The sequence below is a fragment of the Stigmatopora argus genome, chromosome 6 (assembly GCF_051989625.1).
Source record: "Stigmatopora argus isolate UIUO_Sarg chromosome 6, RoL_Sarg_1.0, whole genome shotgun sequence".
Taxonomy (NCBI): domain Eukaryota; kingdom Metazoa; phylum Chordata; class Actinopteri; order Syngnathiformes; family Syngnathidae; genus Stigmatopora; species Stigmatopora argus.
Window position 1 is genome coordinate 6,494,103 of NC_135392.1, and position 17,286 is coordinate 6,511,388.

Genomic DNA, 17,286 nt, shown 5'->3' on the forward strand with positions numbered 1-17,286 from the left:
TTGGATTCAATTATTAGTAGGAAATTAGCAACAGTTGTATTCCACAAAATTCTAATGTGTTACGTGCTCCAGCATTCGATTTCTTGCCCACGGAGCTACGGCGATACGCAATCCGAGCGCACGTACCTCTGCGTCCGCATCAACGAGGGGGGAGAAGTCGGAGGGTCCATCAAGAGGCGCGCCCTCCTTGAAGAAGACACAGGCTACTGGAGGGTTGGCTGCAAGGGGGCTTTGAATTACGGTAAGCATTTTAAACAAAATATATGAATGGATGAAAAACAACTACTTGTCATCAAAAGATGCTTGGTGGGGATAAACGTCGTATTTTGTACTCCGCTGTCTCAATTGCGTTTGAGACAGCTAATAGGCCTGCTGCGATCGACCTTTATTTATCATCACAACGGCTTGTGATAACGAAAGTCAGGATAATATTTCATATTCAACCACTGCACATGTTACATTTATGCCACTATATGGTCTGTATGTCTATTCCCCCTCCATGTATTTGCCGTCCTTATTAAAGAGCCAATGTGCTTCGGGCATCATCATTGTTATTATATGGGGTATTTCTCCGCGGTTTATGACATTAGAGAGGACACATTATGACATGATCTTGTTATCAAAATAAGTCGGTATTACATGCACCTGCAATCAAAACTGCCCGAACGATGTCATGTTATAAATAGGGCGGCACGGTGGAGCGAGTGGTTAGCGCGTCGGCCTCACAGCTCTGGGGTCCTGGGTTCAAATCCGGATCACGTCCACCTGTGTTGCGCTTGCATGTTTTCCCCGGGCCTGCGTGGGTTTCCTCCTGGCACTCCGTTTTCCTCTGACATTCAAAAAACATGCATGGTTAGCTGATTGGACACTCTAAATTGCCCCTAGGTATAAGAGTGAGTGTGAATGCTTGGCTTTTGTCTCCTTGTGCCCTGCGATTGGCCACCAATTCAGGGTGTCATCCGCCTCTGGTCCGGAGTCAGCTGGGATGGGCTCCAGCACCCCCCGCAACCCTATTGAGGATAAAGCGTTTCAGAAAATGAGATGAGAGATGAGATGAGATGTTACAAATACTAGCTCTTTGTGAGATATTGCTTCAAAGTAGTACAAACTGCAACCACCATGAGAACATTCATTTATTCATTCATTTTCCGGACAGTCTACAAAGATAGCCCTTTTCCTCAGGGGATAAAAAAAGATGGTCAGGTACGATGTGAATGCCCTCGGAACGACCTCGTACTAGAAATAGTTTGACTTTTGGTGGTGACTCATCCAGTAATTTACTGTATTTTCGCGCTGTCTTGGTTGCGGGTGCAATTTCTGTTTTTTACCCATAGTGAAATTACAGTATATCTTTTTTTCTTCTTTAAATCTTATCTATTTGATGCATGGAACACCCAATGCACATTTTCTGGGGTTTTCATACCCGTAAGGTCAGAGGAAAGCCTGACTGAAGGCTTTTCTTTCAGGGAAAACATTTGGTCTCAATAGAAAGGGAAACAATAAGGACGTGGTAAATGCATTATGAAAAGCTGTTAATGCCTCCCTCATTCTGTGAAGTGCCATCCCAAATGCATTATTGGTGCATAGGCACTTTTATCACATGTTGACAACTCATGTGTCTTCAGGACATTTTACAAGTGCAGAATAGTACTTTCCAAAGGAAATCCCCACAAGATTTTGTACAAAAAAATTCTAACACATCAACAAGGGCTGGCTCTAGAGGTGACTGTGTAGTTCCCTTCAAAAAGGGTGCTAAATTAGCCAAAGCACCTTCCTTCTTTGTCCGTGCCGCACATACCTGGAACTCAATACCAATTAACACGTGAACTCCTGTCTCTGAACCTCTTTGCCAACCATCTTAAAGCCTGGCTGTTAGACCAACAAAATTTCGATCACAACACTGTCTAAAACTGTGCTACGTGTGTATGTGTGTGTCTGTCTAGTATGTGTCATTGTTTATCTTCAACCTATACAAGGGACTAAAGATAGAAATTAGCCCTCAGCTAGAATCTTACATATTTTCATATATATGTTCATAAACATGAATATAAATATGTTCATTATTATGTGCTGTCCCTTATGAAATAAATCAAACTCAAACTCATGTAAAAGTATGTAGATTATTGCGTTATTGTCAGCCTTCTTAGTGAGGACAGTCACGGTTCTTGATGACGTCATTTCCTGGTTTGACGAATCCTCTCTTAAAATTAATATCTGTTGGACAAAAGAGCTTTGTATTGATTTCAGACATCCTGCCTCCAGTTCTTCCATGTACTGTCTTTCATGACCAGCCAGTTGAATGAATGAGAAACTAACTACTAAGTAATTTGCCACTATGTGAGCTGAGATAGGTTTTTAAAAAATAAATTAAAATGGTCATCATCAATCAAAAACCACATTCCTGGGATGCAAAATCTGACCATCGCTTTCTCTTATGCTTGTTAATAGATCTCATTTAAACTGGGTTATGATGTAAATACCTTTTTTTCCGGATTTGTAAAGATCGGAGTACCAGGCATTGGAACGTGCACTTTTATGTTGACGTCAGGATTGGTCTTGTGCTTGACAGGTGTGAGGATGCGCTCCCTTCACAAAACAGTCTTGCTCGGCATCCTGGTATCCGTGTTTCTGGTCCTGGCTCTCATCCACACGTGGCCCACCCGGGCCCACACCACAATAGAGGTCTGGCAAAGGCCAGGACTCCTGTTAGACCCGCATCTGGAGGACCGTCTCCTTGAACCAGATCCCCAGTTGAGCGCCATCCCCTTTCGGGTACGCGAGAGCGTGGCAGGCTTGTTGGCTCGCAACGGATGCATGTGTGAGAGCGAAGGAGTGACGCTGCCCATCTTCCAATTCTTAACATCGCGGGTGTCGGCTTTCTCGCTGAACACGGCCTTCAAGGGCAACGAGCTGGAGGAGGTGAAGAAAAGAAGGGATAAGGAGTTCAAGAGCTTCCAGAAAAGGTGAAATTCATTATTTTTTTGCACCGCTATTCCTGGTGAGAAGCACTGCTGGAAAATGAAAGGAAACTAGCAAAGGAAATTTGTCATGTGTAAATTTAATAGGATATTGTGTTGCTGTGTGCAATGATTGGGGCGATTTTGCAGAATTTATAAGTGTGTTGCAATGCAGTGACTCATTCAACAAAGCTGGTGTGTTGTCCGCCCAAAAATGTGGACAATGTTAACGGAAAAATAAGAAATTCCTGGCGCAAACAACTCAAAATAAAAAAGGAAAATAATAATAATAATAGGAAACTAGCAAAGGGAATCTGTCATGTGTAAATTTAATAGGACATTGTGTTGCTGTGTACAATGATTGGGGCAATTTTGCAGAATTTATGTGTGTTGCAATGCAGCGACTCATTCAACAAAGCTGGTGTGTTGTCCGCCAAAAAATGTGGACAGTGTTAACGGAAAAATAAGAAATTCCTGGCGCAAACAACTCAAAATAAAAAAGGAAAAAAATAATAATAGCTTAGCACATTTTTCTCTCATGACAAATGATGTGAAGTCATTCGGTAAGTAAACAATATTTGACCACATTCCCTTGTGCTTCAATGCTTCAAATAACTAGACATATCAAGATATAACCAGTCAAAAACTGAATTACAGAATGTTAACTTACACTCTAAAGTAGATTTCTTTCCATAGTGTTGACCTCACAAAATGCTACTACACTAAATGAACAGACATCCAATTCATTTAAACTAGGACGGCTCGTCTTTCATTACCATTGACGGCGCAAGATGTTCAATCTATTTTGACTGGGATGCGCGATTAAAAAAAAATTGACATCTAGCGCTGGCAATGGCAGCCAATGATTTATGAGTTCAATAACCCTGATCTGGGTTCCTATATAATTATTTCTGTCTGTGCTGCGATTAGAATGTTCAACTATTTTCTAAAAAAAATACTACCCTTTGCATGTTTGTCAATGCTCCTTGGTAACAGGTTGGAAACACCTGGAGATTTGCTCATCATTGCAAAGGCAAACAATCCATTACAGTATCCAACACAGGGCGTGGAGATGCGGCCTCTAAAAACAATCCTCATCCCAGGTATGTGTACATCTATTTTTATTAAAATCCCGCCTCGTTTCTCTTTTTTTCAAAGACATCTCCAAAAATGTTTGACCCAGATTGGATTGGATTGGATAACTTTATGCATAGATAGCGTCCTCATGTCAGTGATGTGTTTGTGTTTAGAAAGTATAACTTGGTGTTTTGGACGTGCCAGGCTACGTGACTCAAGTTGAGGCAACAGTCTAACTCAAGGGTGTCAGACTCGGGTTGATTCGCAGGCCGCGTTAACATCAACTCGATTTCATGTGGGCCGGACCATTTTAAATATAATATTTAGATTTTTTTTTAATACATGGATTAGAAGAACTGGATTAAAAGCCCTGAATATTCAGATTTTACACATCTAAAACAATGTTTATTTTAGCTTTTTTATATATTTTTAGATTTTACAAAATGATTTTTGAACTAAAAACAGAAAAAAATGATTAAAAAATTACAATTATTGATTTTAAAGGGGGAAAATCAGGAAATTTAATATACATCTATACTCTTCATTTTAATTTGATCCTAAAACAGAAAGTCGGCACTCATGATTTACTTTCCCGGGCCAAACTAAATGATGCGGCGGGCCAGATTTGGCCCATGGGCCGCCACTTTGACACTACTTGTGGTCTAACTATTGAAAAGCATGTGGCCTTTAGCTGAACTCTCACATATGCCCTCATAGACATGCCATGAGGAAGCATAGTGGCAGGATTCATACAATGTGGCACTATTATGAAACTATATCAAATGTGGGTTGTGAAGGGTGGCTCATAAAAGGATGCCTTGAAAGAAACGGACAGTCTCAATAGGCATTTTCTTCCAACCTCCACAACATAAACAACTTCAACAAATCTTCACCCAATTTTATACCATTATTGGCTTTTTAAATTCTTCAATGTGTAATACTAGTAACTAAAAATGGGTAACTGTGAATATACTTTTAAAAAACATTTGTTTTTTACTTGGAATTGCGAGACAAGAATGGCGTTCGAGCTGTGAAAACACTTATTTAAGTCTCAATTCCAACATTTTTTTCAGGATTAGCCTTAAGGGACCTCCCGCGAGACAACTACTTAGTAAGTATATACATTTTTTTTTTGTAATCACATTTTGAGACATTTTCCCATGACTACTTTTGCCACAGATAAATCTCACCACCGCAATGGGGAAGCTAAACGTCGCCGGAGAGGTGGACGGCGTCAAAATCCACGGCGATGGGGAAATGCACATGACGCTTTCGAGCGGCCACTTGACGAAACTGAACCGACAACTGCAGTTTGTCACGTACACAAACACGATGTTTCACCCCAATACAGCTGACACAGGTGAGCAGATTATGGTCAGAGTTTGGATTGCATTGTTTGCTGACTCGTATCTTGTCAAAAATGTTTGTTTTTTGTGGGTGGATATTCCATTAACTTCCACTGACGAAGAAAGGCAACCAATGCGTTGAGAGCTTCTGGCAAGAATCATTAATGTTGGTTTTAATGCTGTGGATATTCCGCTAACTCTTTCACTACTGTTGAATTATTTTAGCAAGGCATTGCCAACAACAATTAGTGTTGTCAGTTCCCAAATGATTTTTCAATGTTCATTTTCTGAACCTGTTTTTTAGTGCACTTTGAGACAGAGGGCCATCAAGCCAACTTCATCATCAAGATCCGTCACGGTTTAACACCAAAACTGTACAACACCGGCACGGAAGGAGGTATTGCAACGAAAGATGTGCTATTTGTTTGTCCCCCCCCTATTATCTGAACTCATGATCTTCCTTCTCTCTAGAGTACAACATCAGTGCTCTGGTCACCATAGCGACCAAAACATTTCTACGCTATGACAAGCTTCAAAATATGATTGACAGCGTGAGGAAATACTATCCGACCATCACCATTATCATTGCCGACGACAGTGAAAATCCCCGAAGTATCACCGAGCCTTTCATTGAACATTACATCATGCCTTTTGGAAAGGTAAAGAATTGAGATGGAATATTCTTGAAAGGCACATAGTGTTCTTGCAAATTGGATCATATGATTTTCAAGGCAACGTTACACTTGATGTCTGAATGTCATGTGCCGTGTCTTCTAGGGATGGTTTGCTGGTCGTAACCTGGCCATTTCCCAGGTGACCACCAAGTATGTGCTGTGGGTAGATGATGACTTCATTTTCACCAGTAAGACCAAGCTGGAGAAACTTGTGGATGTTTTAGAAAGGACCACTTTGGACCTGGTGAGAGACACACTAATGTAGATGAGATGTTAGTCTGTATCTTGTGTACCTAAATTTGGCCTTGAGTGGCGCATTACAAAGCAACAGGGAAAGGGTGAAGGTATCTCATTAATTTATTCATTCGTGTCCCCTGCCTGGTGCCTATAGTTAGCGGTACACGGTCGATTGGTCGCCGGTCTTTTGGTCGCCGATCTTTTGGTCGCCCGGAAGGTTATTGATAATTACCATTTAAATCGTTGCTCAAATTCCCTAAATACAAACTGCGAATTACTATTTAGTCATACTTAATGCCCTATTAATTATTAGGCTAAAGAAAAGCTCAAAATTTCCCGGACTTTTATTGTTTTTTGTTGGAGAACTTGTTAAGACCCTGACTGAACTGACGTAACTTCTTAAAGGGACAACTCATGTACATACAAACTCTTATATAGTCACACGTCGGCTCAGTGAAATTGCCCATGGCCATTGTTGGCTTTTATTGGTGCATAGACCGTGTTGTTTTACCTTGTTTTGTCGCCGGTCTTTTGGTCGTCGTTCTTTTGGTCGCAGGTCTTTTGGCCGCCCGTTGTCGCGGTCCGGGTGACCAAAAGACCGCGACCAAAAGACCGACGACCAAAAGACGGCGACCAATTGACCGGCGATGAATCGACCGCACACGGCCTGGTGCCTATAGTGAGCTGGGATAGACTCCAGCACCCATGCGACCCTTGTGAGGAAAAGGTATTCAGAAAATAATTGATTGAATGAATGAATAAACTCAAGTGTGAGGAGGTTGCGAATCACCAAACGAGACGAGATAAGCCTGTATGAATTTGTTTGCGTGTCCAGGTGGGCGGTGCAGTGCAGGAGGTGACGGGGTATACCAACGCCTACAGGCAGACCATAGCCATTGAGCCGGGGGAGGAGGACGGGGACTGTTTGCACCTGCGGAGAGGCTTCCATCACGTCATCCAGGGATTCCCAAACTGCGTGGTAACCGATGGGGTGATTAACTTCTTCCTAGCTCGGACCGACAAAATCCTACAGGTTGGCTTTGACCCTCGCTTCAACAGGGTAGCCCACCTGGGTGAGTACAAGAAAAGTGTTGTAAAATAGAACTGCTTACCCGCTGTCTGGGCATAACATGTTCGTTCCTGTGTTACCTTTCAGAGTTTTTCATCGATGGCCTGGGAATGCTCCATGTAGGCTCTTGTGACGACGTCATCGTCGATCATGCAAGTAAAATCAAGCTCCCCTGGACCAAGCCATCAGAAAGCGACAAAGCCTACGCCAAATTCCGTTACCCGTCCGCCTCTTCTCCCTTTACCCAATACAAACGTGGCCTCTTATACTTCAAGAACAGGTTTCAGTGTTTGACTCGTGGCGGTTAGATTGCTTTTCTTGGAGATCCTGATTTGCCAAAGAGCACATACGTTTGGCAGATGATTTCCCTATGACTTTTTTTTGGTTGTGTGCCATGGAACGAACGGATTGATCAAACCAGACAGTATTGCCAACTGTTTTTGTTTACAAAGACCAAAGTGATTTGGGAGCTTCTGGAAAAGACCACCCCGGCGCCCCCACATCTGCATGAACGACTTTAGTGACCGGAGATGAAGCGGAATTCATTTTATTTCAATCCTATTTGTTGTTTTTTTCATGGAAGAGACTGTCATCTAAGCAATGCAGGTTGGATACTTAAGTATTACAAAATTACAAACAAACAAAAAAATGTGTGAATAAAGTTTTACATTTACGTGTATAGATGTATAGAAAACTTGGGACAAAAAAAATAAGTCAGAGGTTGACTTGATTCTCTGCATTTTTGAGGATTTTGATGATTCAAGTCAAATATTCATGTATTTGCTCAAAAACTGAATTTGGTGTACAGTATTCATTTTACTGAATATTGTTAAATAAAAACAGTAAAATAAGTGTTATTTAAAAATTACATTCAAACGAATAAAATAATAAGCCAACTAACCAAGTTTACATATTTTACAATTGATATAAACATCTATAAATGCTCATTATTTTTTTGTAATTTCCAAATACTATGTATTTTTTTTAAAGGAATTGAATGTTACGACCAAAACAATCCAGATTATGTATTTTCAAATGTTAGAAATTTTAATTTTGTATCTAATGCACTTCTCATTACTCAGCGACTTTATTATTGCAGCTTTGTCAATTATTTAATACTACTTGTTTCCATACTAAATGGCTTATTAACATTTTTAACGACTGCTGACTTAATTCAATGTATGTTTCTTTTTTTTCTTTTAGTATTTATTAAACATTTGAGTGTTGGGGAGAGTTTGGTCAATATTTCTAAATGCCATTAACAATTTTAACCCCCACCACCTTTTATAATAATTCAATTATTTTCAACACTGTATTACATTTCATTTTCACTAGATGGCAATGCGTATTGGGAACAATGTAATGTTTCATTCCAAAATGGCATATTTTTACAGGGAATGAGACAAAAGTATTCATTGTTATAAATTGCAAGTGCAAATCAAACACAAAATGGCTGATATGAACATGAACAGCAATGTCATTGATGTCATGCAAAAAAAAAACTAACTTAGTTTTGCACTTTATCATGAGAATATACAAGATCACTGGAATTGTTTCCTTTTTATTGATTAATTTTATTTACAACACAAAGTCAAGCAACATGGGATGAGCGGACTGCGATACAGCAAATTTCGCTCATTTTCTGCCTAGTGACAAGCAGAAAATGTCTTTTGTACAAACAATGAGCTAACAAAAACTGCATTCAAACATCCCACCAAAAACAGCTATTATGCGGGGTACAAATCTAAGATAAGGGATGGGAGGTGTCACTGAAAAGTCTCTGCCTGGCATTCTCCTTTGAGATTTTCCCGTACACATGCAGGAGACTAAAAAAGGCCTTTTATTGGAATTCTAAAGTAGTACTATAATGTGAGATAACAAAAACTTCATGAGCATTCGGTTGTACCTTCAATGCGCTCAAGTTTTACTGCCATGAATTGTGGTTGGCTGGGAAGCAGCAGTCACAACCTGAAAACAGAAATTTCAGAGTATTCTTAGGATAAACTTGGCAATGTTCCAATGTTGCCTTGGTTTCAACAGTAGATATTTAGATATTAAACTCTCTCTCTCATAAATATAATTTTGAGTGCTGGTTTCAACAATAAACTCCCTGTCATGTTGTCAAACGTCCGGGTGACCAAACGTCCGGGCGACCAAATGTCCGGGCGACCAAACGTCCGGGCGACCAAACGTCCGGGCGACCAAACGTCCGGGCGACCAAACGTCCGGGCGACCAAACGTCCGGGCGACCAAACGTCCGAGTACCCGTTTGATGGCAGCCTGTAATTCTTTTCTTACTTGATAAGAGAGTTTTGCCACTTTATGCAATAGTTCTGCAAACGTTACAAAAATCTAAACATTGTTAACTTGGGTGACAATGGGTTAAATAAAGGCAAGAAAGTCATCTGTCACCTGTATCCCATGCAGGGAGAAAGTCCTGTTGCTCCTGGACTCAAAGTTAGTTGCGGCTCTGACGACATTTGAAGGTTTGTCGCTTGTTGCGCCGTGGCACACGGATTAGAAACCTGATGGTGAAGAGAAATTATATGCAAAAGTCTATATTTTGGATGACAGAGATTAAAAGATCCATTCTGCACTGCTTACTGCTTTCACAGCTGGGCTGTGATGATGCGGATGCAATGACGGAAGGGAGGTGTTGTAAGACAGCAGGCCGGGTTGATGATGGCGTTCCATAGAAGCTGACGAGTAAGGCTGCAGAGCGCCCGGAGACCTCATGATTCTGCCCAGACTGTTTGATTTGTTCTCCCTGCGCTGGTACTCAATTGGAGACTGAAGCGCTGGAGAGAGGGCCGGGGAAAAAATATTAAAACTGAACTTGCTTGATGGTTTTACTGTCAAATCATGAAGCGGCGATACCATTAAGAAAGTTCCGTTGAGTCTCTAAAATCTGCAGTATGTCACTGAGCCAAGCCTTTTGTATTTCTGGAGACGAGGCCTGCATGATAAAGCGAGTCACGCCGCTATTTGCCCCACGGGACGTCAGGGCGAGGGAGCACGGGCCCTCGACGGAATTCTGCTCCACACCCAAGCAGCTGACCTGTATCATATACGGCAAAGGTGCTTTTCAATATTAGTATAATATTTTGTTCACACTACTATATGACATGAGCAGACTCGTATTTAAATCTCTAAGATGCCCATGTTATCATATCAGACGTGTTTTCCCTTTTACTGTAGCGCTTTTGTTTGACACAGCATGGTAGGCTGATTGGACACTCTAAATTCCCCCTAGATACGAGTGTGAGCATGAATGGATGTTTGTCTCCTTGTGCCCTGTGATTGGCTGAGCATGAATTTTACCTGTCTCCCCTTTTTGCCAGCGTGGGTTTTCTCTGGGTACTCCGGTTTCCTCCCCCATTACAAAGACATGCATGGTAGGCTGATTGGACACTATAAATTGCCCCTAGGTATGAGTGTGAGAATGAATGGTTGTTTGTCTCCTTGTGCCCTGCGATTGGCTGACCACCAATTCAGGGTGTCCCCCGCCTCTGGCCTGATGTCAACTGGGATAGTCTCGAGCACCCCCCGCGATCCTAGCGAGGATAAAGCGCTTCAGAAAATGAGGTGAGATGATTTTATAAAATTAATAAACAAAAAATGGTTTGTCAAGGATTAATAATTGATCATGACTGGTTTTTCTTGTCTGTGCATTTTGTAACTTTGTGGAAAAGGTGTTAGATGTATTTTTTTAAATTTTGCTGGTATGTAAACACACCCAAGTGTAACAAGTATAATCTGAGCAATTCTTACCTTTATGCTGTTTTTAAATGTATAACCCGGTAAAGAAAATCCCTTTTTCTTATCGATTGGCTCGCTGAAGATGACCAGCTGCTCAAACAGGAAGACCCTCCTCTCTTTGGGTCTGGACAAGACGCAGGCTTCTTGCTCACTGACGGAGAAAGTATCCTGCTGAAGAAGTTTCCCCTGAGCTGTGATTTTACCCTGTAAAAGACAAATTCATAGATGTTAACATGCTTTTCCGTGGAGGCACTGAAGGGTTAGCTAACCTCAAAGCCTTGCAGCCTCCCCAAATTCATCATGTCGTTGCATCTTTTAGGCACAAAACATGTCACCTCCACTGCTCTCTGAATGGGAAAAAAACACACCATTTGTCACACCAATAAAAACAAACACTGTATGATAAAAAAAAAAATACCCTAAGTTGCTCTACATCTCGTCCGGCTTTGCTGTAATACTTTAGAAAGTCCTAACAATAGAAAACAGGTTTCTTTTAGGATCTTTTGCACCTTTAGGGATCTCAGAGACACCAATGGAAAAAAATACATGAATTTTACGTGAGATTTAGGTTACATACCTTCAACAGAAGCTGATATTTCATGATCCGTTGGACCGGTTTGATCAGAAGGTCGTTGAGTTGGAGTCTGTGACCCAACTGCTGCCTCAGATCCTGTCAGGTAAAACATGACAGTGTAATGCATAAAATGTTTCTTAGAATTGTGAAGAATTCCAGTCCTCACCTCAAAGAAGGTCTCAATGTACTCAGAGACAACATGCTCTGATTTGGGCTTGTTCTGACAATAAACCACGTACATGTGAAGACGACGCTCCTGAGGACACAGACAAAATTGGCCTTGAACTCATGTAAATGCAACCAAAGCACGATATACTCAGAAAAAACAAAAATGAAACCAAAAAAAGATAAAAAAGCCTCCTCACGTGCTTAATGAAGAGCTCGGCCAAGATGTCTGGATCCGTCACACATTTCTCCAGTTCGCCCAGGAAATAACTGAGGACCGCCAAACAGGATGTGATCAGAAAATGCAGCAAGATAATGAGTACAATTTGGTTGAGATGGAAGTGAATGATGAGAAAACGGCACCTTTTATGCCAGTCGTAAATCTGTTGGATGTTTCCAAAAACAATCCTTTCTTTCCCTTTGAGGTCTTCTGGAACACCCTGATTGGTCATGTTTGCCATATAGCCCTTCACACAGCACAGTATATTACATTAGAGTTGAGTACAGTGCAAGAGTTTATGCAGTCGATTACAACGCGATGAAAGTCAAACTGGAGACGGTTAACTGATAAGGTCGTGACATACGTATCTAACTTGGTTAAAACTGTACTTGAACGTGCGTAATACCTGTACAATGAGTCCAAGATCTTCCACATACAATCGTTCTGTTTCTATCAGCTCAGTCAGCACATACCTGAAAAAAGTCAAGCATTAAAGATATAATGTAAAGAATATACCCCCCATTTAATATACCCCCCATTTACTATACCCTCATTTACTATACCCTCATTTACTATACCCTCATTTACTATACCCCATTTACAATACCCCCCATTTACTATACCCTCATTTACTATACCCTCATTTACTATACCCTCATTTACTATACCCCCTATTTAATATGCCCCCTATAATATGCCCCCATTTACAATACCCCCCTTTAATATGCCCCCTTTAATATGCCCCCTTTAATATGCCCCCTTTAATATGCCCCCTTTAATATGCCCCCTTTAATATGCCCCCTTTAATATGCCCCCTTTAATATGCCCCCTTTAATATGCCCCCCTTTAATATGCCCCCCTTTAATATGCCCCCCTTTAATATGCCCCCCTTAATATGCCCCCCTTAATATGCCCCCCTTAATATGCCCCCCTTTAATATGCCCCCCTTTAATATGCCCCCCTTTAATATGCCCCCCTTTAATATGCCCCCTTTAATATGCCCCCCTTTAACATGCCCCCCCCTTTAACATGCCCCCCCTTTAACATCCCCCTTTAATATAATATAATATATAATATATATATAATATTATATATATATATATATGTTATATATATATATACATATATATATACATATATATCATATATATGTTATATATACATATATATAATATATATATACATATCATATTTAATATACCCCAATTTAATAGAGAAGGGAGACACTTACACGCTCTTTTCAAAGGCAATGCTTCTCTCTTCCTCGCTGTCCACCGCTACAGACCACTGGCTCCCGGCATCCTCCATCACATTGCAGCTGCTGTCCTCGCCATGGAGAGTGTTGACGCTGGATTTGTAGCTCTAGAATGAAAATGTATGTGTCAGAATAACACGGCTAAACTAGAGTCTTTCAGATTTTGGGTGCAATTTCAGAAAGAAATTGAAATGCATTCATATGTATTCTGTACACAATCGAATGCACATATTCAACAATTAAATCTACACCAACCTCAAAATTCACAACTGTTGGATATGTGAACAGTTTCAAAATATCCATTTATTTGCCTTTCAATGGATATTTCGGTCTCTTTTTTCTCTCTCTATGTGGTGTACATAGTATTATCTCATTTATACAGTATATAGAAAGCAATGTCCCATTTTGTACTCCTCTGCAGAAATAATAACCTTCATGTTCTTACATTTTTAAAAAGTTTTGAGCATGTCAGCACTAAGTTAACTGACTGAGCATGTATGAAACTATTGCAAGATGTTACAAGCATCTCATAAATCACCATGCAAGGGGCACTTTTGCTGATCTTTTTTTGGAAAGTCATGAACAAATCTTATGAAACTTAAGCGTATAAAGCACTTTCTGCTGGCTTTCGAGGTCGTTGGAGGAGTTTTGTCCAAACGAGAAATCTAGTAAAAGTATAGCACGGCTTCTGAGGGATGTCAGTTATTTGGCTACAGTATAAAGTGCTGTTATATAACAAATGTCCACCCCCTCACCTAAAATCAGTCTAATCTAATGTGAATTTGACTGTAATCCTCTTGACATACTGCAGTCTCACTACATTCTGGTCTATATCTCTGAACACCGCTTGATAATCCCTCTGTTAAGTCACTATGTAGGTCAAATTTGCACTTTGCTGTTTGATCTTCTACTTCCTCATCAGCAACCACCACACAGTTTGCCATTTTACCTTCTTTTTGGTGCACAATTTAGCTTCCCTGTCCTTGTACATCTGTTATCCCAACAACATTGTTTTTAGTCGATAGTCACTACTGGAAAAGCCTGTTTTTTTTTTTTACAAAACTTGTTTAAATATATCGGCACTTCATCGCAGCCTTAGGGGTTACTATAATTGTGCATATTTCATACATGTTCTACATATGGATTCGTAGTTTCTATTGGCCATCCTAAAATTCAGCTAGTAAAAAAATAATAGTCTCCTCTTTAGAACCTGGTCACAAAATTATGGAAATTAACAAATTCAGATACTACCGAAAAACAATGTTCTCTTTTGGCAAGGTCCTAAAGGACAAATTTGGAACAAAGAAAGCCCATCCAACACCATCAGAATGAGTTAGAACATATATTATGACTGACCCTTGACCAAAAAAATGTATGTTTTTCTGTGTCACTAGGTGCAAATGTGAAGACAAACTTCACATCCTACATCCCACCTTGCCTTGTATACTTCATTCAACTTCTCTGAACCCCCATCAAACACACTCTGTTCTACTAGACGCTTGATTACATCCAGATGCTGTGGAGAAAAGCCTCAGGGATTGTTTGGACTCCCAAAAACCTCTCAGTACAGTTTAGGGTTACCAGACAGAGGTCAAATGTGGTTCTGGCACAATTAGCCAAAGGCCCTTTATGTGCACAAATCTGAAGTTCACATGCAAATGCGGCCAGCTCACTGTTTACTTGTTTTGTGATTCATAGCCTGAACACTCTAATTGGATTTTTTTTAAACAGAATTTGACCATTATGACTTAATACATGAATAATTCAGGTATTCGACTCCAGGAGAAAGTTCCATTTCATCTAAATCACTGGAGAAAAGTTGTAGGTTTTTTTGCTGACAATCAAATGTGAGACATTCAGATTTTAGTTAGACTAAATTTTAGGCACGAATTACACATTATGATAAGATGTTGTAATTTCCCTCGAGACTATAGCCCCAGTAATTTATGTATATTTAATATAATTCCACATAATGCCATCAAAGCCATGGCAAGAGCTATCTGTAACTTTGGTGAAAACTATCGATAATAGGTTTAGTCACATGTGCTTTTATACTATAAAAATTCAATTAAACATTATTGATTGATGATTTGAATTTGTATGGGTTTTAAGCTGACATGGTTATTTTTTAAATGAAAGAAAATGATTGTATGGTAGCTTAAGGACTTAAATTAGTTTTGAATTAGAACGATTGACAATTACTCTTCAATGACAGTTGTGGTTTGAAGTAGTAGATGAATTCATTTGCCATTGAAGGTCACGTACGTTCAATCCATTTTGACACAGAATGGTCACACCACACTGCGTTTTTATATAATAATAATTCCTGTAATTTGATAATTGAGACCTTACAAGACTGTGCGCATCTCCGCCTTGTAGAAGGTCCGATAAGTCGACCTGATGACAAGGCTGCAGAGGAGATGAAGCGATGAGACTCAGTGATCCATCTTTCCAAACCTAAACGAGAAAACACAATAACTATTTTCAAATTGTCCATCTTATTTTGTTCTCGTATTTGTGCAACTGAACTCTCACCCCATCTGGAGAAGGAAGGATTGTGTTGTCGCTATCACGCTGGTCCAAAGGCCTCGGCTGCGAGAGTGGCGATGGTCGCCGTCCCCCGTCCAAATTCCCCGTCTGCTTCTCGACTCGGCTTAGCTTGCGAACCGGACTGGTGAGCCACTTTTTCAAGGTGCCGACGGGGTGCCGTGGTCTTCCGGAGCCAGGGCTGGAGCTGCCTGAGGCCCGCTGGGGCGCCGAGCACGGAGCCGGGTTAAGGGAACCGTCCACGGTCGCCACGGAGTACGACTCCGCTGCAGGGTGCAGAGAGGGTTAATTGTGGGGGTTTGTCCACACGGGTCACAAGCAGTAGACAGATAGCTTCACAAAAATGTGCAATTTCCTGTGCTGAGTCCTACGTGAAATTTACAGTAAGTCAGTGCAACTGTTCTACCCACTTGGTACAAAATACTATCAGATATAGTACACATGGTAATCTCCAAAATCACTGGGGGAAATTCTATGGTATTTCGACTGGACATACTTGCCATGGTGAAAATATCAAATGTATATTACAAAGAGGAACCAACAAATAGTTTTTTTTTTAAACTGTCCTAAAGCTGTGATGGTCAATATGGAGGATAGTTGTTGCTCAACCACATTTTAGGATTGTATAAGTAAGTATTGGATTTTTTGTATCTACAGCTATGTAAAGGAAACAATGTCAAAATTAAAACTCAAAAAAATGAGAATAGCTTATTTATGTATTATATAATATGACCCATGACTATTGACAGTGTGTAGAATTTCTTATAAAACCCTTATAGAACATTTCATATTCATTCATTCGTTTTCTGAACCGCTTATCCTCACAAGGGTCGCAGGGGGTGCTGGAGCCTATCCTAGCCAGAGGCCAGCCAATCGCAGGGCTCACAGTCCACACTCACACTCTTATCTAGAGGCAGTTTAGAGTTTACAACCAGCCTACATTTGCATGTTTTAGGGTGTGGGAGGAAACCGGAGTACCTGGAGAAAACCCATGCACACAAGGGACCAATAGTGGGATTTCAACCTTCCATGCAGGCTCTATATACTGCAGGCAGCCACAGCAATATGAAGGATTTACCACAGTAGACTACATCTGATTTGTGAGAGTTGTCTCCGCCTCTCATCTGTTGTTACGGTACGCTCTGTGTTTTCAGGTGGATTACAGGAGCTTGAGGGTGATTGAAAAAGACAATGGGGCCAAAAGATTAGCGAGGAGTGGACTCAAATATACTGATAGAAGTCTCTGTAAATTTCAAAGTACTGGATTTTCCAGGCGCAGGAGTGGTTAGAGTGTCAGCCTCGGTACTCGGACGTTTGGTCGCCGGACGTTTGGTCGCCCGGACGTTTGGTCGCCCGGACGTTTGGTCGCCGGACGTTTGACAACATGACAGAGAGTTTACTGTTGA

General features: G+C 40.7%; 2 protein-coding genes across 5 annotated transcripts in view; one reads left to right on the top strand and one right to left on the bottom strand.

Annotated features, from left to right (window-relative positions):
* On the top strand, nt 1-8,105 carry b4galnt1b (beta-1,4-N-acetyl-galactosaminyl transferase 1b). Its single transcript, XM_077602672.1, has 10 exons — nt 1-241; nt 2,570-2,963; nt 3,954-4,060; nt 5,108-5,145; nt 5,214-5,394; nt 5,685-5,777; nt 5,852-6,039; nt 6,158-6,298; nt 7,127-7,364; nt 7,448-8,105. Exons 1-10 carry the CDS (start codon nt 55-57, stop codon nt 7,666-7,668), a joined length of 1,788 nt encoding a protein of 595 aa, XP_077458798.1. The 5' UTR covers nt 1-54; the 3' UTR covers nt 7,669-8,105.
* The window catches only part of arhgef25b (Rho guanine nucleotide exchange factor (GEF) 25b), a 22,896-nt gene continuing 13,073 nt past the window's right edge, over nt 7,464-17,286 (bottom strand). For 3 of the 4 annotated variants that reach the window (XM_077602663.1, XM_077602660.1, XM_077602659.1), the window contains 15 exons: nt 15,869-16,146; nt 15,686-15,790; nt 13,310-13,440; nt 12,485-12,551; nt 12,222-12,325; nt 12,059-12,128; nt 11,860-11,949; nt 11,697-11,789; nt 11,538-11,588; nt 11,389-11,466; nt 11,132-11,323; nt 10,238-10,418; nt 9,965-10,158; nt 9,773-9,885; nt 8,906-9,328 (listed from right to left, as the gene is read on the bottom strand). In XM_077602663.1, coding sequence (XP_077458789.1) covers nt 9,322-9,328; nt 9,773-9,885; nt 9,965-10,158; nt 10,238-10,418; nt 11,132-11,323; nt 11,389-11,466; nt 11,538-11,588; nt 11,697-11,789; nt 11,860-11,949; nt 12,059-12,128; nt 12,222-12,325; nt 12,485-12,551; nt 13,310-13,440; nt 15,686-15,790; nt 15,869-16,146 — 1,754 coding nt within the window. In that variant the 3' untranslated portion in view covers nt 8,906-9,321. Of the gene's footprint in view, nt 7,599-8,905; nt 9,329-9,772; nt 9,886-9,964; nt 10,159-10,237; nt 10,419-11,131; nt 11,324-11,388; nt 11,467-11,537; nt 11,589-11,696; nt 11,790-11,859; nt 11,950-12,058; nt 12,129-12,221; nt 12,326-12,484; nt 12,552-13,309; nt 13,441-15,685; nt 15,791-15,868; nt 16,147-17,286 lie in introns of those variants that run through there. The other variant, XR_013300577.1, reaches the window with a different exon arrangement.

What these genes read in the sequence shown, in the direction of transcription:
- b4galnt1b (XM_077602672.1), top strand. Translation starts at nt 55, where the DNA reads ATGTGTTACGTGCTCCAGCATTCGATTTCTTGCCCACGGAGCTACGGC. An exon ending in AAAGGACCACTTTGGACCTG is followed by an intron (nt 6,299 to 7,126) that starts GTGAGAGACACA and finishes TTGCGTGTCCAG; the next exon opens with GTGGGCGGTGCAGTGCAGGA. An exon ending in CAACAGGGTAGCCCACCTGG is followed by an intron (nt 7,365 to 7,447) that starts GTGAGTACAAGA and finishes GTTACCTTTCAG; the next exon opens with AGTTTTTCATCGATGGCCTG.